We start from the raw sequence: 22,472 nt of genomic DNA on the forward strand, positions 1-22,472 counted from the left end.
GTCACGCAGCTGAAGCGAGAGCTGTCTGCAAGGGCACTTCTCTGGCTTTGCTGCACTCCTACTCTGTTGGCTGGTGCAGGTGTCCAAAGAGCCCTTGTAAAAAGCAGAATGATCTCCACTTGGATGATTAGAAACAGAGCTTTCCCTGACAGGGCTTGGCATGACAAGGTCTTACTTTGATGTGGCCCATAGGGAGCCAAGCTTTTGACACTGAAGCTGGAGAAATGAACTGCCTTGGTATACAGATACTGGATTAGAAAGCAAGCTCACCTGTTTGGTGCCTGGAGAGCAAGAGCTGTAACAAGCCGTCCCTGAAAAGGGAAGCAAAGGCTGATGTGCGTGAGGGACTGGTCCCTCCCTGTGTGAGTGAGCCAGTGTGGTGGGAGCAGGTTGGGACTTGCAGAGACCTTGCTGAAGGTCTCAGCTCCTGTAAGACAGGGAAGACTGCTGAATCAGGAGATGGGCATTCTTCCCCAGGAGAATTCAAGCTCTGTAAAAACCCTTGAATGTGTGTTTAGGCGGTCCGTTCCTATTTCTGATGGTGGGTGCTTTCTGAAGGCTTATTTAAACTGGTGGTAAGGGAAAATGCAAGGCTAGATCTGATGGAAATGTGCTTGTATACATTTCATCTTACAAATTCAGATGTAAACCAAATTCTTGACAAGCTGTATATCCTCGTTAATCTTAACAGTGTGATCTGAATAGGGGAATTGTTTTTGCTAAATTCTGAAATTAGTCATTTCTTATATTGTTCTTTTTCTCACCCATTTTAACTGGATACATTCTTGTTCTCTTTCTGCCCTGATTCATGGGGGTGTGCTATTAAATAGCTGCTGCTTTCTGTTGGACCAGTTTCTGTGGTAAGCAATGTAGTTGCTTAGTACTCTTCTCTTACGTCTTCACATGGAGCTACCTAGTTTTCACTGTTTTTTTTTTTTTTTTTTTTTTTTCAAAGTAAATAGAAAAATTAGATACAAAGTGGGATAAAAGGGCAGAAGATGCTTATTTTTTCCTCCTTTGATTGCTGAAAGCCTCGCTTAAGAAAAAAATCAAGTGACTCTGAATCACACAGTCATCAGGACATATATATGGCCACTAATATTTTTGGATGCAGAAAAAAAAAATGCCCTCAGCACTTTGCTGAGCAAACTGCTGATATATGGCAGCTGTTTCTTTGTTAAGCTAAGCACTAATATTGTGTTACTTGCATCAGTCGGTTTTGGATGTGTGGTTTTCAAGAAAGAACCAAAACAAAAATAGCATTTGAATTACAAGCTTAGAAATTGTACAGTTTTATAGAGACTTCCGAACTAACAAGAGTGTTTTTATCATGTGGCAAACATTAGCAGTCCAAGTGCATAAAATGTATGTTATATAAATAATGTAGCAGTATAGTTCGGCATATTCTCTCTGCTTTCTGCAGTGGAGCCTGAAGCATTTTCTTGACCCAAATTGTACACGAAAATCAAAGAAATAACTCTTGTGCTGGTCTTAAAAAGTAAAAAGAGCTGTAAAGAAAGTCTGAGCTCTGAGAATACTGGCGTTCCTTTTTTATTTGAGAAGAGAATAAAGCATTTGAAAATATATTTAATCTGATGTACACTTAACTGTGATGCTGATTCACACACTATTGTTTAAAACGGAAAGTGAAGGCAATCCTCTTCCCACACCTATGCAACAGCCAGATGCCTGCAGAGTAAACATTGGCTGACTTAAAACAACTTTGCTTCAGCTATCCCACAGTACAAATGTTGAAGTATGAGGGCGTTGGTGTTTGTCATGCCATATACTGTGACAGCACGGTGACTGGGGAATACTCTGAGAAAAATCAAGTTGACGCTGCTTTTGTTGCTGTTGTTGTTTGTTTTTATTTATTTATTTTTTAGACAACTGCTTTCCATTATAAATAAATAAGGCATGAAGGTTCTCCATACTGTTACAGAGCTGGTAGCCACGCTCGTGCTAATGGCTCCTAACGTTTCTCGAGCTGGGGGCCATAGGGCACCTGGAAATGCAGAGCATGGAAGCGAGGAGTGCTTGATGGTGGGCGGGTGGAAGAGGAGACCTCTGGAGCGAGTGCAGTTCGGGCATCACGCTCCTGCTGACTTACCTCAGTGGTACTCAGTTTAATAAATACAGTGGGCCAAGGGGGTACTTTTGCATTAATTCCATTGCGAGTAAAAGAAAGGTAGCTCTTCATAGTGCCAAGATCAAAGACTTGGAGGATAGTTATGTTTTATCAGTCTTCTCCCCTCCAAAGCCAAATTCTGGTTTATTTATGTCAATGTTGCAAAAATTCCAGCCACTTACCCATGATTTTGGGTGGTAAACTGGTGAAAATAAAATCCAAATCTGGCCTAAAGTTTCTCCAGACTGGTACAGAATAGGTAGCTTACACTGAACTGCTCATTTTTGTGGCTCAGTGCTCAGGGTGTTGCCTAAGCTGTAATGAAATGCTGCTTCTCTGCCTAAAACACGTGTCTGACCACACAAGGTCAACGTCTAGTTTATGAAAAATGGAAACTGGTGATTCCTGAGTCTGCAGTGGCCTTTTGGCTGTGTGTTTGCATGTCAGTGGAAGCAAAAGCGAGGAGATTTCAGTGCTGGAAAGTGAACTGGCACATGAGAGGTGACAACCTTTGGAGATGGTATCTCAGCCAAGATAGGTTATTTTCAGCAGAAAACTGAAAGCTGTCCTCTTGACTGGGAAGGTATTCAGAGCAAAAGCGCGGGGGAAATGTGTGATCAGCGCTACTGCCAGGGCCCGTGCCCCTGACACTGTACGAGTGTAGTGCTTTTTTTCTTCTACTTGCACATGAGTCACTGCTAGGCAGTTTTGCAAGCCCATGCAAACTATATCGGAGGAGCTTGCTACGATGGGGGCAATGATGTCTTCGTGAATAGCACAGCACAGAGGGCTGGGACCCAGGCTGCGAGATGAAAGCATGTCTCTGATACTGTAATAGCACTTCTTGTCTAGCTTATGGGAAAGCCCTGGTCATCACGTTCCTACCAGGCACAGTGATTCACCTGGGCTGAAATACTGGGGCAGATCTAAAGCGAGGAAATCCCATATGCCTACGAAGTCTGGAGAGTATGGACTGAATTACTAAGAAACGCTGATGAAGACGGAACAACCAGTTCTATGTTTCTCTTCAAGTTTTTCCAGTTGCAATGAGCTTGCATTGTAAATAGCTGAAAAACCTGACTGATAAGAGAATGGCTTGAATAGCAAGAACATACTGCCCTTTGGGAAAGGGGAGAGGTCAGGTGAAGGTCTCTGGGGTACAAGCGTAGGTTCTTAGCCATAAAACCAAAGTGGAGGCTTGGGCTGGTGCTCTCGAGCAGCCCCTGAAGTTCCGATGGCTTTTTCTGTTCTGCTGTGAAGCACCGCGCTGCGGCTGCTGCAGAGTGCTGGAGGACATCCAGGCTTTTGCTCGCAGATAATCGGACGGTAAGACAAGCTGAAAAGGGGGGAGGAGGTGAACGGTTTTCTGGTTTGTGGTGTGGCTTCCGTTGCTGTTGTGATGTCTGGCCGTGGTAGCAGCTCATGCAGAGATCCATCATACAGTTTCTGAAATCCTCTAACTACAATGTACAATTTCTTTTTTTTTTTTTTTTTCCAACGAGCTGCCCAGAGCCCAAGCTTAAAGACACGACTTGAGTCCCTGTGGCGTTTTCTTGCTTTTATGCTGCGGACACTCCCTTCCCGTACAAGAATATAACACGAGACCTCTCGAACCTTCAAAGCAGCGAGGCCACGAAGCGTTTCCTGGAGCTGAAAGAGAAGACTCGGCTGGTGGGCTAGCACGTGGGGGCTGAGGCGGGACAGGGCTCATTTGCTGCTCTTGTTTTTCACCTTTGTGGCATTGATGTCTGCTTTTGTCTTCTGGATGCGGGAGAAGATCTCCTTAAAAAGAGCCTTGTACTCGGGCTGGCTCTGCTCCAGCCGCTTGTCCACGGCCTCCACGTGTTTGCTGATGGTCTTCTCCATGCTTTTCCTCTCCTCCAACTCGTATCCTTCTCCCCGGAAGTCTCTGAAGGAGCTGTCGCGAGAGATGGGGCGAGACGTTTGGACCCCCGCGTGGCGCACGCTGTCCTTGTGCTGCCGGCACTTGCTCAGGAGCTCTTCGTACTTCTCCAGCAAGGCGTGGTACTGCTCGTCCACCTCCCGCAGGATGGACATGCCCCGTTTGCGCACGTTGTTGGCGTGCAGCGTGTAGTTACCCTCGTGCCGGCTCACGGCATCCTTGGTCACGATGGCGTTGAGGGCTGTGTCGCTGCAGCTTTTCCGGACGGGGTGGTTTGGGGAAGGCGTCATGGACGGCCCGTGACTTTTCCCTCCCTCCTCCTCCGAGAGGTCGATGTAGTCCGCCTCTGGCGCGTTATTCAGCGGCTCGAGGAGGGCCTCGGACAAGTTGTCTTCCCTGCTGAGCAGGTACTTCTTGACTTGCTTCATTTGCTGTAGCTCCAGGAGCTCTGCTTCCAGCTCCTTGATGCGCAGTTTGCAGCTCTCCATCTCGCACACCCGCTGCTCAAGGTCCGAGTACTCCTGGATAACGGAGGTGTACTCTCGCTCAACCCTCTCCTTCCGCTGCTTCTCCTGGTTGACCTGGGACCGTAAGGAGTCCACCATGGCTTGGAGACGCTCGTTCTCCCGCTCCAGTGGCTTCTGGTTGAACTCTGTTGAAGAACTGTGGACCTGGAATGCGTCTTCATACCTGGAAGAGAAGAAAGACCCCTGAGAGACTGTGACCAAATGACAGTCCGTGGAGGACTCAGACTGTGGCTTACTGCCACGTAAGTAATTCTGCCCAGAGTTGCTGAGCTGATGGAGGGAGCTGTGCCTCCTCCCGTGGGACAGGAAACCCCAATGTTTGGTGGCTCTACTGGACACAGCGACCTGTCTCTGTCCTGGAGGACCTGCAGTCTCTGCTGTCCTGTGCCTGGGAGGTGCTCCAGGAAGAGGGGGAGAAGATTTGCAAAATGGGGGAGGCAGAAGGAGATGCCTGATGGAGCTGCCTCTTCATTGCTCCCCGCCTGGGAAGCAATAGCATGCATTTCCCCCTTCCCTCATGCTGCTGTCGGGAAATCACTTTTTCCTCCTCAGTGAAGCGCCAGTGGCATCCCATCTAGTTAGAACAGATTGGAAAAAGGAAAGCTCTATGGCTTCCCCTGCGAGGCATGGCTGGTGGCGGGGGTATTGAACAGATTCCCAAGTTACTGAAGGGCAGAGTGACCTTCAGAGCTGACTGCAGATTGGCAAGGCACAGCACCGTCCTGAGGCACTGGGGGATGGCGGCACTGAGGGACCGTGGGGAGAGAACCACAGAGACATTAAGTGGATTCTGCTGGGGGTTAGGTTATGCCCTCATTACATCCCCGGCTGCAGTAAAAGTGTCTTTTGTTTGTACCCTCTGGCAGTGGATACTTTCTGCGAAAAAAAAATAAAATAAAAAAAGTTTATTGATTGCTTATCTATTTAAAGAAGCCTCTATTACGGACAAAGCTGAGCAAGAAATGCCCTCCCGGTGTCAGTGAATTAGCACAGGGGCTGGGTTTTAAGGAGGATCTAGTGTTCAATAGTGCTGAATTTGTGCAGCATTTGGCACTGTGTGGCATGCCATGGTCTGGGACTGGGGGCTGCTGGAGTTACTGGAGTCAGACAGTGCAAAACCACAGCACCTCCACTGCTTTCAGCGGGGCAGAGATGCTGGAGGGATGCAGCACGGGATGTGCTGGTGGGGAGGGGACGCGGCATGGTCAGCTTGAGCAAAGGGTCTCCTTCATGTTGTGTGGGACTGGGCAGGCTGGGCTGGGCTGGGGGAGGCTGATTTGGGCTGTCCCAGCTTGAACACTGCATCCTGCCTGGCGAGGAACCCTCTTAGCCCCCTGCTGCCATCCCAGCCATCCCAGGAGAACGCCAGCCCCTCCAGGGGACTCTGATTCAGAGCCTGGCTCCCTGTGGGGTTATTTGTGTTTTTTTTTTTGTATGTCAGAGGGGCTAATCCACCGCTGACAGGTAGAGGAGCTGAGGAGAAGGCTTGAGGCATGGCTCTGTCCCCCGTGTCCCTCTGTACCTGGGGCTGGAGCACAGCTCCTTCAGGCAGGGGAAGGTGTGGATGGTTCGGCGCCGCTCCCTCTTCTCCCGCCGGATGCGCAGCTGCTCCAAGCTCCGCATCTCCTCCACCTGCTTCTGCAGCTCCTCCACCTGGTTCTGCAGCCCCTCGATCGTTTCTGTCAAGCTGCAGACAGAGGAGAGAGCACAGGTGAGGAGGTGGGCACCGTGGTCTTTTGAAAATGTTTTTTTTTTTTCTTCCCCATAGAGAAAGTTGGCCTGTGTGAAGTAATCCACATTTCTAGTGTGTGCCCTGGGAGCGTGACGGTGCTTGCTTTTGGTGGCAGGGGCTGCTCTCTGTGTGGTCTATCTTGGATTATACATTTTTATTTTTATTTTTTTTGGAAAAGGGGAGGGATTGAAGCATTGTCAATGGATAGCACAGGTTTGAAACCCTCTGACATCAAATCTCTTGGCTAAAACAGTCACCTCTGGGACGTGAGCGCTATCCTGGAATATCTCTGCACTTAAGGGTCCAAGCAGGCAGGCGAGCAGTTTACTCTTCCTCTTTTATCTGTTGTAGCAATAAACGCTGGGCACAGATTTTTCTCTGTCTGTGAACGCAGTTTGTAAAACCACTTCAGCACTCCCCCTCTGCTCTGAAACTCCTTCTCCGCAGTTGTTGGCAAAAGATGCCGCAGCGCAAGGACGCGGCTTAGCCTGTTGTTTCCAGGGATGACCTTGATCACGGGCCTGCTGCATGAGAGGAGTTATCGACAGGCCGGGGTTTCGCTAGACGCTGGCTCTGTGCCTAGTGTGCCTGCTGGGCTGCGTGCTCAGGACCTCCCTGATAGCATTATGTGCCTCTTAGTCAGGGGGATTCACCCTCTGAGGAGGAACGGCTGCCATGCCTCCCTTCTGGCAGCTCCAGGCACGTTTCTCCACCCAGCCCTGTCCCAGGGCTGCCCGTGCTGTGGCTGACCTGTGCTAATCAGCATCGGCACGGCCGGTAAGAGACTGGTTGGATAGCGAGAGCATGCTGCAGGGGGATGGTGGGCTGAGGGGAAAGGTGGGCTGAGGGACCCCCAGGCACAGCATCATCAGGGTGAGGAGCAGGGGAGGCCGTACCACTGGATCTTCTGTTGGGACGTCTTGCTTTCTAGCACAAGCTTCTGGTTCGCCAGCTCCAGGTCCCGCGCGGTCAGGTCCAGCTGCTCGTAGACCTTCGCGTGCTGCTCGTTCATCTGCCGCAGCATCTCCAGCTGCTTGGTCAGGTACTGCAGGAAAAGCCGAGACAAAAAACACCCCTCATCCCAAAGCCAGGCTGTTTCATGGGCAGAAATTCCTATATCCTTAGCTTCCTGTGACATTGTGTCTTGTGGCTGCTTTATCCTTTACCTGATTGAAGCCTCGTCCGGTAGAGGTATTCATGCTACCCCCTGCCCACTGTAAATGTTTGTGTCCAAAATATGTCTGAACTTCTCCTGCCCTCTGTGAAGGGCACTGACCTCGGTCTGTCTCTCCTCAGCTGCTTTTTTAATTCCCAATACCCCAAGAAAGTTGATCTCCCTGTGACCGTGACCCTTTGTCAAGGCTGATTGAACTTGGCCTGGTGGTTACTGCATCGCCTGACAGATCAATCGCGGAGGCTGCGTTTCTGTAGGAATTCAGGCTAAAAAACCTGAATCTGCGAAATGCGAGGAGAGCTGTGGCTTCTGCTCGGCCACAGACCCCTCCCTGCCTGCCTCCATGCCAGTCTGGAGGGTTTCATCCTGTGCAGCCTGGCAGAGGGGCATCAGCTGGGATCAGACCCCAAATCTGGGGGTGCAGTGCTGTGGGGCACAGCCAAAACCCTTCTCCTTTCTCCTCACAGCCGCCACATGCTGCTCCTGTGAGCTCCCAGCATGTCTCTGCCTTGTGCCTCTTTAAATCAATGCTTTTCAAGCGCTTTTTTTTTTTTTTTTTTTTTTTTTTAATTCACAGATCCCTGGAAGCCTTCCAGCAGATGAAACCCCACCTGGCACAGCAAGTTTAAGTCTCTGAGCTTGGTGCTGACCCCAAAGGGTGCCTGAAACAGCAGTGGGGATTGCAGCTCTTTGAGAAGGAGCCAGTTTGTACCTCTGACAAAGGGCGCTGTGTTACAGGGTGCTGAGGGGCTGGCCGAGAACAAACACCATTGTGAGTGCCTGGAAGCCAGGAAAAGCAGCAGCAGAGCATGGAGAAAGGAGCGTGAAGGCGGGTGGGTGGGCTGGGAGAGGTCACACATGCCCCAGCTGCGATCGGTGCCAGTGCCAAAATCTGGCACGCACGTCTGGGCAGGGGGGCAAGAGGGGGGAAATAGCAGTCGGAGGGGATAGGGGTACCTCTCCAGGGCTGGGATCAGCTCAAGCAGACCTTAATCCACCCTATTTCAGGCACGTATGGAAGGGACATCAGCTCCCACCCTCTGCTTTTGGCATCACCCTGAGGTGACAGCGGTGACCCAGCTGCTCCTGTCCCCCCGTCCTGGCCCGGCCCCATCCCTACCTCGATCTCCTGCACTTGCTCCTCGTTGGTGGCGTACATCTGCTGCAGGGAGTCCTCCAGCTCTTTGTTGCGCTCCAGCAGCGTCTTCCCCAGCTCCGCGGCCAAGTGCAGGTCTGGAAACAGAAGGGACAAAGCTGCTGCGGTTCCTGCGGCCGCACCGAGCACAGCGACCTGCTTCGTGCCGGGCTGCTCTTACCAGCGGGTTTTGAGGTGGATGTACGCTTATGGGACATCCAGGATCTGCCCTATTTCATCTTTTAGGGCTGTAAGAGCAAGGGGAGGCCGAGCTGGGGACAACTGCAGCTCCTCTATGCGATGAGGATTTGGTGCTATCCTGCGTGGAATCCACAAGGCCTGTCTGAGGCTGCAGCTTGGCACCCCCATCCCCATCTCTTGAGGGGCTGAGAGGGGCTCAGCATCCATCAGGATGACAGTGAGGGTTGGTAAAGCCTTGTGGGGCCTCTGGGGATGCTCAGTAAATCGTATTATTATCCGTAACGAAGGGAGGGTCTTGCCTTCCCTGTCAGCCCCCATCCATCACCCACTAACAGACTGACACCGAGGGCTGACAGCTCCTCCTGCGCCGTGGCCTCCGGGGGCTCCGCCGCTTTCCTTGGGGCAGCTCCGGGGGCCCACGCTTTGTGCTCCCTTGCTGCCAGCTCTAAACACCTTTGGGAGGCTGCTGAGATCGTTGGGTGTTAGGAGAAGGACAGGGAAAATAGCCACTGACAGCGTGGCCAGCTGAAAATACCGAGTTTGAAGTCTCTGGGGTAAAGAAGCCCCCCCCAGAACCCCTGTGCTGGCCAAAGCTCGAGCTCCTCAGGTGATGCTGTTTGTGGGCCTGTGGTAGCACAGCTGGCTCTGATAACGTCCCTTTGCTTTCACAGGAATTGGGTGTCTTTTTAAAGCCTGACCTCCTGCAATTGTGTGGGTTTTCATTTTTTCCTGGTGCTTTTAGAGAGGAGTGCCTAGCTCATCTGGTGGCAGGTTGAGGCTCTGACCTTAAGCCTTCAAAATGAAAAGGTAAGGAAACAGATAGCAGCGTGTGTTAGTACTCTTCTATCTCTGCTGTGGTTATCACACAGATTTGGGGTGAATGAGGACCAACAGTCCTGTGGTGTGTGAAGGGACGTGGGTGTCCTGCCCTGGCATTTTCTCAGCCCTTTACAGCGCTCCTCTCTAGCCTGCAGTTAATGATGTGTTTTACCAAGGCTCTGCTGGGGCTGGGAGCACTGCAATTTCTTCCTGCAGTTAATTTGGCTACGCAGTTGATTGGAAAATGGTGATAACTTGTCAGAAGGACAAGAAGAAGGGGAACCAGGCCCCCTGGGATGTATCCTGTGCCTGGAAAAATTGCTGATTTCAGATGTCTCATCATAAACCAAGGCTAACACCAACTTTCCAGACACAATTGTTTGCATGGGAGGAGAACTGGGAGTGCCTCGGATGCGATCCTCCTGACAGATAATGATACATCGTGGGAAGCACTGTTACATTATTAATTTGGGTGACAGCTGCTTTGCTGTCTGTGCAGCCCCTGCGATGCCAGGGGCCGGCTCCCCAGCTGTGGTCCCCGCCAGCAGCTGCTCCGTGTCCTCGGATCTCCCCTTTACCCTGGGAATAGGCACTGCAGGGTGTCACTGCGGGATGTCACCTTCATCCTCATCACACAGCGACCTGGTCTGAGGGCTGTGAGTGCCATCAGTGTCCCCACGGACAGATCCTTCACCTCTTTTTTTTTTTTTTTAAGCACCAAATTTCTCCAGTTTCCAAAGTGTCCTTGAGGGACCGAGTGTTTGCTGCGCCAGCTGGGGACCGGGGGAACAGCCAAGCTCCAGCAGAGATGGAGGAGAATTTGTGCCTTTAAGCTGCTTGGGGCTGCATTTAATGGCACTGCCACCTTGCCAGAGCTGGTGTCCTTGCTACACGGGCACGTTGCAAATCACACTCGTCCTGCCTGATCTCGGCAGCAAGGAGGGCCCAGCGCAGAGGAGAGGGCTTCAGGTAATGAGTCAAGTGTGTCCCCATCCCCATGGATTACCCCAGTGCTCTCCCACCATATGGCATCCAATTTAATCAGCTGGGGTTGAGTTAAGTGGATTAGGCAGTGCAAGATCCGGCATTGTAATTTAAAGGGCTCTGTCAGCAATAATTTAATGGGGGAAATGGGCAGCGTTTGGGGACGAGTGGGAAAGAAGAAAGAACGGGGCTGAGCTCCAAGGAGGAAATTGATTCTTCTTTTCCATTTTGAGCTTAAGGGCCTGGGAGACTCCGGGCTTGAAGGGCGTGGGGGAATTGGTTCTTTCAGCCGTCAGCACGCACACGCTCCCTGCCTGCCAGCTAAAGCATCCTCTGTAATCCTGTCTCGTCGCCCCCCCGCCATGCCTGGGTCCTCTTCCCCACCTGTTGGTCTCCCCCAGGCTGTGGGAGCACGCAGAGGGAGGGGATGCTGCATGGAGATGCTTTAATATCTTCTTTAGAGCAGGTTCATCTCGATCTTGGTGCTAATCACAGCTCTCCTCAGGCTTGGGTAGCACACAGCTCCGCTCCTTGGAGACCTCATGAACCTGAGGCTGGACGTGAATTTATCGGCGGGCTGTCTGGTAATTTAAGGATTCTCTCTACACAGTGCTGTGGCTTCCTCACTTTTTTTTTTTTTTTTGGTTGTTTTGTAATTTGTCTTTGCTCCTCCAGCACCAGCCCAGCCAGCCAGCACTGTGTGACGTGCCCTAATTTAGCAGTTTTGCTGATGCCTCCCTTCCCCCCCCCCTTCTCCATGCAGAAGGAGAAACAAAGCATTGGGGTACGGCTGTGCTGGGGGCTTTCCCCACGAAACAGCCAACCTTCAGCTTAAACACAGTGCCTTTAGGGATCCCAAATGGGTGGGCTGCCTAAATCCAGCTTGGGAGATGCAGACCACAGACGCTAACTGTCCTGGGCGATACCAGCTCCGTGTCCTGTGGCTCTGCATAGTGCTGTGAGCCCTGGTGTGACCCATCTAATTAACAGTGTGACCCCTCTAATTAACACAGCTGAGGAGACCCCCTGTGTCCCCAGACAAAGAGCTGAGCCTGTGGAGCAAAGCAGAGGCAGGGAGGCTGTATTTCCCTGGGAGAGGCGCCTCAGCAAGGAGGGAGGGGAACGGGAGGGAGACCAGATGGCAGAGATGCTGGGATGCTGATCCCATCGTAGCCACGTTGGCTTTGCATCGCTGGGTGATCACCCCCAAAAAGTCCTGATCCCAAAACCTGCAGCAGGTTGTCTTTAGCTGAATGGAAAGCTGCATCCCACCACGATGAGCTGTGGAGCTGAACGCATCCTGGCTGCCCCAGGTGCCCTGGCAGCTTGCATCAAGGCACAGAGAAGGTTTGGAGCTCTTTCTGTGCTCCTGGTGCTGTGACCCGGCAGCTATTGTGTCCTGGTAAATACAGCTTTTGGGAGGAAGGCACCATCTGGAGCAGCCGCTTCGGGCTTTCTTCTCTCCCACATCGAGCAATTTGTGTATTTTGGCTGTGAGAAAGCACGCCCGCTGCCCCCAGGTGCTGGGCTGGCATTGCCTGGGCAGAGGCTGCTGCAGTTTGTTCCTTCTCTTTAAACATCCCCTGGGCTTTTGGTGCCTTGGATGGGCCAGGTCTGATCTGTGTCCTCAGGAAATGCCGAAGTCTGGGGATTTTCAGCGGACACTGAAGGGCTGGTACAGTTACAGGGGGTTTGTCCCTGGGTAGAGCTGGCGGTGACTGAGTCCCTCGAGACAAGCAGGCTTTAAGGGGGGTGTCGGAGGTCCTTTGGCTCACAGCGTGCAGGGCTGCGTGGAGGCTGTGTTTGGAAGTCCTTCTCAGCTCAACATCCATTGAGGTTCCTTCCTAACTGGCTTGCAGGGCAGGAGCAGCCCTTTCTACCTCTGCAGATGGCAAATTCACCTGCTAAAGAGCGGGGAGGAGCAGCCTGCAGGGCTCTGGTGTGGGGGTCTCTGGAGGAAGTTCAGGGTGCTTGTTAGCTGATGGATGGGGTAGGTTGAGAGTTAAGAACTGATGTTTAATGCTGTTGACGTTTAATTTAATTGCATTTGCTGTCTGCTCCATTACACACGGGTACTTAGAGTCAAGGGTAGGTGCAATTATTCCTTTCAAAATCTAAATAAATGATGCTGTGCTGGTTTACCCCAGGGTAGGGTGCGCTTGCTGCTCATTTATTTTTCTTAGTTGCAAGGGACTGTGCTGTCTGGGTGCATTACGATGAAGATCAGCTTTTGTGTATCACTTACTGCTGCTCCACGACAGGTGATGGAGCGAATCTGTGCTTAGCCCTTACAAGCCTTTGCAGTGGAACATGCTGGGGTGCAGAGGAAGCAAGTGTCCTCGCTCAGCATCTCACAGACATATGTGGATGTGGCAAATCCATGTCTACACACTGATTCCCCAGCTGGAAGTGTTTCCCATGGCCAAGCAGAGCTTTCAGAGCGAGCCACCGCTGTTATTGCTGACAAAACTCAGACATTCCCACCCAAATCAGCTTAGCACTCAATGTGGTGTGGTTTTTGTGCTGCCGTTTTGGTGTAATTGGGTGAACTGCAAAGCAAGCCCTGTCTCTGCAGTGCACTGAGGGTGAGAGGTGCCCCTGGCAGGGCTGGCAAGGGGTGAGGGCGAAGCACAGCCACGTCCTCCCTCTTCCCTTCCCCATTTCAAACTGGTTTTAGCTAGGCTGGGCTGGTGCTGGGCACGCGGGCATTTCTGTTAGCCTAATGAGATTTGCTGGATTGCCTGCTTGCTTTTGTTCTTTATTTTCTTTCCCTTTTCTTTTTCTTGTGTAATCTGTTACATACCCATGGGCTGCCTTTGGCTATGCAAGCAGCCCTGGTGGTGGCAGAGAGATCTGGCTGGCAGGGGAGCGAGGCAAGAGCAACAAGAGCAGCTCCCTCCGTGCTGCCACTAAGGCTCTCATCCCTGGAGCAGAAGTGCCACCACCAAGGACTGGAAAACCCTGATAGGGAACGAGGGCAGCGAGCCCACCTGCTCCCCGTGAGCCACTCTCCCTACCCTGGGCAAGGAAAGGGGTTGGGGTTGTGCTTCAGGGAGGCTCTCCAGCTTTCTCAGCCCCTGCACTTGCTCTTTGCCCTCTGTGCTTTTCAATCCTGTTCAGTATTTCATTCATATCAGCTCTCCTTTTTTTTTTTTTTTTTTTTTCTTTTAAATTCTTCTCAGGTGGCCAGCAGGCGTTTTTGGTTTAATTGATGCTCTCCTTTTCTTTCTGCTCTCTGTCCATCCGTGCCCTGAAGTCTCTCTGGGTGGGGTCATGTATTAATATTTGAGCCCTGGGTTGGTTGCCTCTGCTTATAAGCTGCATGCATCTATACAAACCCATATGGAGCCGTCCCATCCCCGTGCCTGCAGCAATCAACGTTCATTTTGCTGTGTTGTTAGAGCCTGATAACACTGAGTGTGTTATTAGACCATGGTCGGGCCCCATCTGTGTCTTTCCCTGCTGCTCTCTTATCTAAACAGCCTCGTTGCCTCTGTTTGCCTTGTAGGCTGAAATGGTTTCAAAGAGCTCACTGTCGGGTGGCTCGGAGGCTCTGATAGCGCACCTGGATCAGAAAAGCATCCAAAATAAAGACATACGAGCGGAGTTGTTGGGGAGAAGCAGCAAGGAAAGGAGAGAGAAAGGAAGCCGATGCTTTCCTGCGGGCAGCCTTCCTCCAGGCAGCGAAGCTCTAGCTAATTAATTATGTGGGGATGCAGAGAGCCGTGAATGGAGGCTTGCGCTCTTTTAAAGCTGAAGACCCAGATGTGGACCGCTGCCCCGTGGGACCGTCCCCAGCAGTTCTGGGGGGCAGGAGGTTGTCACCGAGCCAGGACAGGCAGCGAGGACCAGCACTGGGGAGGCTCAGCATCTCACCCGCTGCTTCCCCACCGTGTGGGGTGAGCACGAGAAGAGCCCCGAGCAAAGGCAACCTGCAAAGGACAGGTCAGTGCGCTGGAGCAGAAGGGAACGGCGCTTCCAGCAGTGCAATGGCACCACCCCAGCAATGTCACCTCTCTGGTCCTGGTTGGGCTCACACCAATTATTCCCCTATGCTCAGCTATTGCTGACCAGCTCGGCTGCCCCTGCTGTCCTCTTGCTGGTGGCAGGACCATGGATCCTGAGCAATTTGGTCCCTTGGGGAGCGACCAAGTTTCAGCACAGCTGCTGGAGCCCCCACAACTCCCATCTGCTGCTTCTCCCGTGCCAGCAGCACGTAGGTACGGGGACAATCCCTCTTCCACAGATATGGTTACAGCTAAACACAGAAAACAGCCCGACCCCCTGCAGCAGCCCCAGAAACCTGCTGGCCCCTTCTCCAGCAGCCCCTCTGCTTGGCCACGGAGGAGCGCGTGGTCTCATGTGGTGCTGCCCCAGTCCTGCTCCCTTCCCATCCCTGGGGGATGCCGTGAAGCCCTGTTGCTCCAGGTGCTGTGGTTATGCCCGGTGCTGCTGTTTGGTGCCAGCTGGAGGTGCTGGCCTGCACGGCAAGAGCTCCTGAACGCAGCCGAGCAATCGGTGCTGCGTGTGGAGCGAGGCAGGAGGAACAGGGCGCTGTAGCCTTTCAGCCCGAGGTTACAAGGAAACAGGGATCAAATCCTGTTTGTTTTCTTGAGTTGATCTTATACATGGCCATCACCAGCCCTGACTGCAGTGGATATGAACAGGATGTAGGATGGTGCCTCCTCCAGGAGCTCTGCTACGCATCCAGTGTCCCAAAGCAGCGCTGCCTCGAGGTCTGGTGCTCTGGGGATGTGCTGTGCTGCTCTTTGCTCTGCCTCCTCCTGCCCAGAGCAGCTCCTGGCCACCTCTTCCCTTCTCAGCACTTCCTTGTGGGCCAAGAAGATGGCACGATAACGTCCTAGTTCTATCGTTGTGGCTGCATGATGGGGAGAAGTCAGCGTGGACCTGGACACGCCATGCTCTACTGGCCAAAATCTTCAGGCAGGGGACAAGGTAACTGAGCAGCACCAGGGCAGTTGCACTGCACAATGGATAAACTGGGTAACTTCCCAAAGGACTGCAAAGGAACACGCTGTTTAGGCCAGCGAAAGAACCGTCACCTTTTGGAGAGAAGGCTTACAGCTGTTTGTCAAACACACATGGAAGAGAAAACCAAAACCTAATATAAATCACTTAAATTCCCAGCTGTGCAAAGACCAGCAGTTGCATAACATCTGCTCTCATTCCTCTGGGGTATTTTGTACCGGAGGCATTTTGCTTGGCCCACACATCTGATTTTTCTTGGCCTATGCATCTGTTTTTGAGTATGGTTCGCAGTAGCTTTGGAAGCCCTGCTGATGCATCTGGTGTGAGCACACAGGAATCTTCTAGAGCCGTGTGAGGTGGGAATATATCCCCGTGCTGCTTGGGGAAGGCCTTTTAGCAGAGGAGACCGGCTGTGTGAGGGTGAGCTGTGCTCAGCCTGAGCCCTGGTGCTTTTAGCAGAGGCAGGATGGGCCCCTCGTGCTGTCCCGGCTCTCCGTGGCTCCTGCCTGTCGCGCTGACTCTGTGCCCTGGCACTGGCCAGCACGGGCTGGTACAGAAGAGAAGAATGGAAAATGCACGGGTGGTGGGGGACAGCCTCCAGGGCAGGGCGTCTGTGCTCAGTTCTTGGGCTCTGAGTCCTCAGGATCAGGGCTGCCACGGGCAGGATGGCCCTCAGGGCTTGGGCTGTAAATCCTTCGTGTGCAGCCTTATCAGGGAGAAACGCCACTGCTCAGCTGGTTGGTTGAGGAGGGGAGATACAGAAAGCTGATTTTTATTATTCCCCCCTGCTCCCCTTTGCCTCTCCTTGCTTCTCACCCAGCAGTTCCTCTAACTCTGCTCCCTCCCACAGCTGGAAGTATGTGCCTGGGGTTCAGCAGGCATAGAAAGGAGTTTTTGTGCGAGATGAGGAGGCAGATCCTGGGAGTTACTGTGTGGGACTCCCTTACGCCTCGTTTCCTTGCCTTCTTCACATACAGACAATTCTTATTCTAGGACATATGTGTATATATTTCCTAGAATAATATATATATGTATTTTCTCCCTAGAACTGGAGGTGCTCATCCCCTTCCTCATGTGAAAGACTAAAATAAGCGTCATCCTATTCCCTTGTGATTTCCTGGTTCCTCTGAACATTTCCAAGCAGCTCGGCAATTAGTCACTGAAAACTTTCCACTTCCACAAGCTACCTGGGGCAGTGCAGTGCTAAATAAGCGTGCGGCTCAGCTACTGCAGGCAAAATTGACTGCTGGAGGGCAGGCAGGCTGCGGGGCTCGTCCCCAGAGCTGGGCTGCTGCGATAACAGCAGCACGAGGGATGGATTTTGGGGTGCCACGTGCTCCCCAATGCAAGGAGCTGTTTTGGGCATGCAGGGTGTGAATTGCAGCTGCGTGAACTGCCCCGTGTAGGCTGGGCGATGCAGAAAAGTGGCAGATATGGCTGCTAGCACCGATCCCGCTGCTCACTGGCCTGCTGCTGACCCTGGGGCTTCACGCGGATGAGTTAGGAGAGGTGCAAGCTCAGCACCTCCTGTCATTTTCCTTCTTAGTGTGCAAGCACTCGGGTGTTTGTCAGGAGGAGGAATTAAAATAAGATACTTAAGTCTGGAGACCTTTAGAGGTTACGGTCATAAGGTCCTTTGCATGCAGTGCAGGGGGTTTGGCCCAAAAGGTTCTGTGGCTGCTTGGGGGGAGGACTGCTGGTCCCAGTGGTGATGGGGTGATGCTGGTTCTCGTCCTGCCTCTCGTCCTGCTGGCTAACCCACTGAGCTGTGTTCAGGCTCCTGGGGCTGCAAGGGGGGCGTTGGGAGCCCTCCTCTTGGGCTCTGTGCTCTTTGGCATAGACCTGGATGCTGGCAGAGGGATAGGAGCCTGGAAGAGCAGGGAAAGCTGCGGGGTGACTGCGGGAAGGACTCGTCCTAGGAGATTGCTGGGGGGGGAAATCAAGGCTGGAGGAGGTCAGCAGCCAGCTGCTGGGGCTGGCTCTGCCCCGTGTGGATCCAGATGTGACTGAGCTGCCACACGGCCGTTCTCAACACAAATGTTTCTGGTGGATAGAAACGGTGTCCCCGCCTGTCCGCAGCTCAGCCTCTCTAATTTTAGCTCTTTTTCATTCTCTCGGGGTCTGGCTGCACGTATATCCTGTGCACAGGGTATGATGCAAGCGTAGCCACATCAATTCCCCATGGCTGGAGAAAAGCTCACCGCTGCTGTAACCTGTTTTAGTACTTAGAGACACGGATCCCACAGATCCCCCAGGCCTTTCCCCAACCTGGACAAGGTGAGGCTGTGGCTGAGCCAAAGTACTAAGGCTAGCAAGCAATGGGAGCTCAGTTTTTAGAGCTTTCTTCTTTCTTTTTTTCTCAGAGGACACCACTACTCTTTCCTGGACCTTGCTGATCCTGCCTCCAAGGTGGATGTAGTCACTGTGGGCACTTCAGGGTGGGGAGAAAGACGGCCTGGGATTTGTTCTCCTGGATAAAATGAGTTATTTCAGCAAGCCAAAGCTGTGTGGAGGATGGGGAGGAAAGTAACAGGTGCTCAGAGTGGAGCTGAAGGCACATTTTTCTCCTTGGTGTTAAAATGGTTAATTAACATAATCATCACAGAGCTCCCAGTTAAGCCATCCGTTGCTTAGCAAACAGTTTGGGATGTAAATGTAGTAAATATTTGATGATGCCGTGAGATGACGATAAAGGCCCAGCAACCAACTGGTTCACAGCAGCACCTTCTCCTCTCCCCTAGCTCGGGCTGCTGCTCGTTTCTCCCTCCCCTTGCTCCCAAGCACCAGTCTCCAGGCTTACGCTTTTGTCATCTGTCTTTCTGGCTGCTGCCAGGCACGGGTTTCTGCACAACCCCTGGCTATTGGCATGCTGATCCTCTTAGCAATGCCGGCCCAGCTCCTAATCAGGCTGTGCTGGATGTCTCGCGCTCTGCTTCCACCCCCCAGTTTCCCAAGTGACAGCTTCAGGGCTGTGCCATCCCCAAAGGCCTCCATGTGCTGCTATGGCATACGTGGACAAAGTCTAGCACTGTCCTTCGTGATGCTTTGTGTACCATGCAAATTAATTACGGTTGTAATTACCCCGTAGGACCTTTCCAGTTGGCTGATTCCAGTTAAAGCATTCTCCATCTCTCCTTCTGAGTTAGCACAAGCCCCTATTCTTACAGGGGGCAGCCAGCCCCACAGCTGGCCTTTGTTCTGGGTCTGTTTTTGCCTCCAGTCCTGGGTGTGCTCAAAGGTGGAGTCTATCCCCAGCATCAGTCCACCATCTGGAGTTAGTTACGCTCTGTTTGGACTGCCAGGACAGAGCAGGGAGCCTGGCCTGCAGCAGAGGTGTTCTTATTGCCGGGAGCCAGTGCTGACTCACGAACCTGACAGCGGGGACAGCGTGGGGCTGAAAACCACAGTCCTGTGTTGTTTGATATTCCCAATACTCATTTGTAGTTCTGCTGCTCCTCAGCCGACATCCTGCCCCTGGAGCGCTGCCCAGTCCCCTTGTGAGCCATGGGAAGACGTCACCCAGAAATGTGAATTTCTGAGGCCTCAAAGGCTGCACTGTTTACCCGGCTGACAGCTCCATCCCCATCCCCTGCCCCACTTTAATATCAGCGTTGTGTTCCACAGAACAAGGCCCAGCATCCAGCTACTAATACTTCCTGTCCACTGAGAAACCGGGGCTAAAAAAAAAAACAAACAGCTGCAACATCCCCGGGGGCTGGTTAGCGTTCCCTGCCAGGCCTCTGTTCTGCAGCTGAAGTTGTGTAAACTTTAAATCCTGACATAATGGATGGGGAGCGACGGTGGGCAGAGGCACTGCAGCTGGACTGCATGCCTGGACTGACAGTCAGCTGGCTCAAGCATATGTGGAGCTGTAAGGTCCCTATAGCGTTACATCAGAGGGGTGGCTGTATTTGGGGACAAAAATTTTTCCCTACACATTGACAAATCAGTTCAGTTTATTCCTGGGCTGCTGCTCTGAAACGGGACTTCTTTCGGTTATTTGCTTGCCGCGTGTTGACTCAAAATATTAAGATAAGCATTAAAAAAAAAAAAAGCCCCAAATATACACAGCTACTAACTGGCCAGCCTTACAATAAACATGACATAGAACTAGTGCAAATGTAGGAACAGTTACTTCAAAACAAGCTACAAGAGTGAATGCTTACATTTCTCTAACAAACCCATTTTTGCTGTTTGAACCTTGCCATTCATTTTTTCTCTCCTTCCCAATTTTCCCTGCTTTTATGGCTGATCGGAGAAATCTCCAGAAGTAATAAGGTGACTTAGAACCTGAAGATCCCCTTGGGCTCAGGCTTGGACAACGAGAGCTTTTGGGAAAGGCTTTCAGCATCCTCAGCTTAGCAATGCATTATTTCGGATTTACCCATTTCTAACTAGCGCGCCTGCTAACTCTGCCTGCGACTGCTTGGAGATGAAAGCGACATCAGAACTCTATCCATGTTGTGTTCCGCCCGCAGCAAGTTTTCTGGGGTACTGCTTTACCATAACACCCCAATTTCACCCGCCTGGTGCTGAGGACAGATCTGAGCTCCCTGCCTCTCCTTCTCTGCTTTAAACTTTCCCTGGCCAGGACAGCGGCCGGGAGCAGCAGATCTGCGATTTCCATGGAGGTGCTGCCGCAGGACGAGGCGCTGGGTTTGCCAAGCAAGCGTAAGTCTTGCGAGAAGCTCTCCCATCCCCTCCCCGGGATTTACCCCGTTATTTTTTTTTTAATTTTTATTTTTGCCCTCCTGTCCCTCGCGGCCGGCCGGCTGCCCCCAGCATCCTTACCCTGCTCCAGGTCCTGCTGGTCGTACCAGGGCTCCTCTTCCTCGCTCTGAAACTCCTCCATCCTGTCGGCGCTCAGCATTTAGCACCCGGGGAGGTCGAGCAGCATCCGCGGACGGGGAGACCCCGCCGCAGCCCCCCAAAACCGCGGAGAGGGGTCGGAGGCAGGGCTGGAGGCTGGAGGCAAGGATGAAGGATGGAGGCAAGGATGCGGCCTCGGTGCCCGGCCCGGGAAAGGGTGGCACGACGTGGCAGCCGGCTCCTGGCCGCTGTCCCCTCTCTGCCTGCCCCGGGGGGAGGCTTCCTCCAGCCTCCGGGGCCGGGGGAGGCTCCGGGAGGGGGGGATGAGACGGGGACGTGGCTGCCGGGCCGGGGGGGGAAGGCTTGCACGGGGCCGGGGGATGCACAAAGGAAGGAAGAGGGCCCGGCGCAGCCAGGCAGATCCTCTCTCCGCAGCTCGGTGGAGACCTCTAGCATGGAAATGCTGCAAGGAAACCCGGCGACAGGGAAGGGGGAGGCGAGGCCGGGCTTCCTCCTACTCCTCCTCCTCCTCCTCCTCCTCCTGCCCAGCCCAGCCGCACGGTGCCTCCCCTCCAGGCAGGGAGGAGGGTGGCAGCCCTGCAGCTCCCCTTCTTTTTGTGATGCCCTGGCCACGGGCTTCTCGGTGGCTTTGGGGGAGTCCCCAGCTTCATCTCCGGTGACCTGCTCTGTCTTGGGCGGTTTGGATGCGTTGCTCTTCGAGGCGGTGGTGGAGGGTGAGGGTGAGAGGCGGAATCCCATATAATCAGCCCCATAGCATCACCTTAGCCTCGCGTCTTCTTGTCCTCCAAGGTCTCTGTTCAGCACCGTGATGGGAAATTGGTGCTGATATGGGCTTCTCGCTTATTCTTGAAGGCAAAGTCATGCTTTTCTGAAGGGTGGGAAGAGCTTAAAATTGAGAGATGAGGAGCTGGAGAGTTTAGAAGAGATGTCTGTTACATACAGTTAAGGAAAAAAAAAAAAAAAAGAAAAATCCTTGGGATTTTGGTACTTGCTTTTCTAAGGGAACAAGGATTAGAGGATGCAGCCTTTCTGCTACTTGCTAGTGTGGAGTTTGGTCCAAGAAGATTTACGTATCCTTGTTAGACCCAGAGTCTATCAGAGACCCTAAGGTACAAATTAACTCACGTGACGGCGGGTTTAGATGATTTTTTTTTGCCTTCTGTGTGATAGATCTCCATGGATTTATACCCAATTGCATTACTGTGCAGTGCTGCCTACGGAAAGGCAATATAAGATGTTATGCAAGAGCAGCAGGCTATGCACCCAGAAAAGATGTGATCTGTGGCAGAAAGCTCCGTCCAGTCCAGCTGTGACAGGCAGCTGAGGGTCCCTGGGTGGTTACAGCACAGCTCTGTGCTTGGCCCTCGAGTACAGGAGGAAAATAAAGCAGGGAATAGGAGAGGAAATTTTCGCTGATTCTGTTCCCCTTCTCTCCTCTCAGGCCTCTTGATGCATAGCTACATACTCCCAAAATTCAGTGACTGCCTTGAAAGCTTTTTTTCCTTAATGATGATGCAGAAACCAGACCTGAGGAGTCTCTTTTAATCTGGCATTTTTAACTCAGCAGTCATTCAAGCCCTTTTGGCATGTCTTGGAGAAAGCCATTCCTATCTGACTTCCAGAGCTTTTTCTGAGCAATTCTAATATAGAAATAGAGAAATCTTAACTGTGAAAGATAATTGCCCTGAGAAGTATTCTGTTCCCAGCTATAAATTAACATAATTTATCCATGTAGCACAGCCATATGGAGTTAGTGCTTGGATGCAAAGTCCTAGTCTGCTTGACAGCAAAAGACAGATTACATCTGATTTATTGAAAATATTTTCTCCTGTAGGTTTTACAAGAGTATCTCAGATCTGACCTGTCACTCGGTATAATGAACCGTTGGTGATTTCTGTACAGGTTATAGGAGAATTCCCACAGCCTGCTGCAGCTGCGGAGCCAGCACATTGCTTTCCTTTGCAAAATGATTGGAATTACCTCATTTCCTCCAAAGAAATGAGGTTTGCAGAGCTGAGCATGTGAAATGTAACTCAGCAGCACCAAAAAG

General features: G+C 52.2%; 1 protein-coding gene across 1 annotated transcript; it reads right to left on the minus strand.

Moving 5' to 3' along the window:
• Positions 1 to 1,010: 1,010 nt before the first annotated feature.
• Positions 1,011 to 20,853, minus strand: CDR2L (cerebellar degeneration related protein 2 like). The gene is made up of 5 exons (XM_082774774.1): positions 20,384 to 20,853; positions 8,585 to 8,697; positions 7,187 to 7,335; positions 6,081 to 6,245; positions 1,011 to 4,721 (listed from the first exon to the last, which is right to left on the minus strand). Exons 1-5 carry the CDS (start codon positions 20,460 to 20,462, stop codon positions 3,836 to 3,838), a joined length of 1,392 nt encoding a protein of 463 aa, XP_082630900.1. The 5' UTR covers positions 20,463 to 20,853; the 3' UTR covers positions 1,011 to 3,835.
• Positions 20,854 to 22,472: the final 1,619 nt, after the last annotated feature.

The sequence above is a fragment of the Aythya marila genome (assembly GCF_965140915.1).
Source record: "Aythya marila genome assembly, chromosome: 18".
NCBI lineage: Eukaryota > Metazoa > Chordata > Aves > Anseriformes > Anatidae > Aythya > Aythya marila.

Coding starts and splice junctions, on each gene's coding strand:
- CDR2L (XM_082774774.1), bottom strand. CDS start 20,462: ATGCTGAGCGCCGACAGGATGGAGGAGTTTCAGAGCGAGGAAGAGGAG. Junction 6,246..7,186: donor TCCCAACAGAAGATCCAGTG/GTACGGCCTCCC, acceptor CTCTGTCTGCAG/CTTGACAGAAACGATCGAGG. Junction 4,722..6,080: donor GAGCTGTGCTCCAGCCCCAG/GTACAGAGGGAC, acceptor CTTCTCTTCCAG/GTATGAAGACGCATTCCAGG.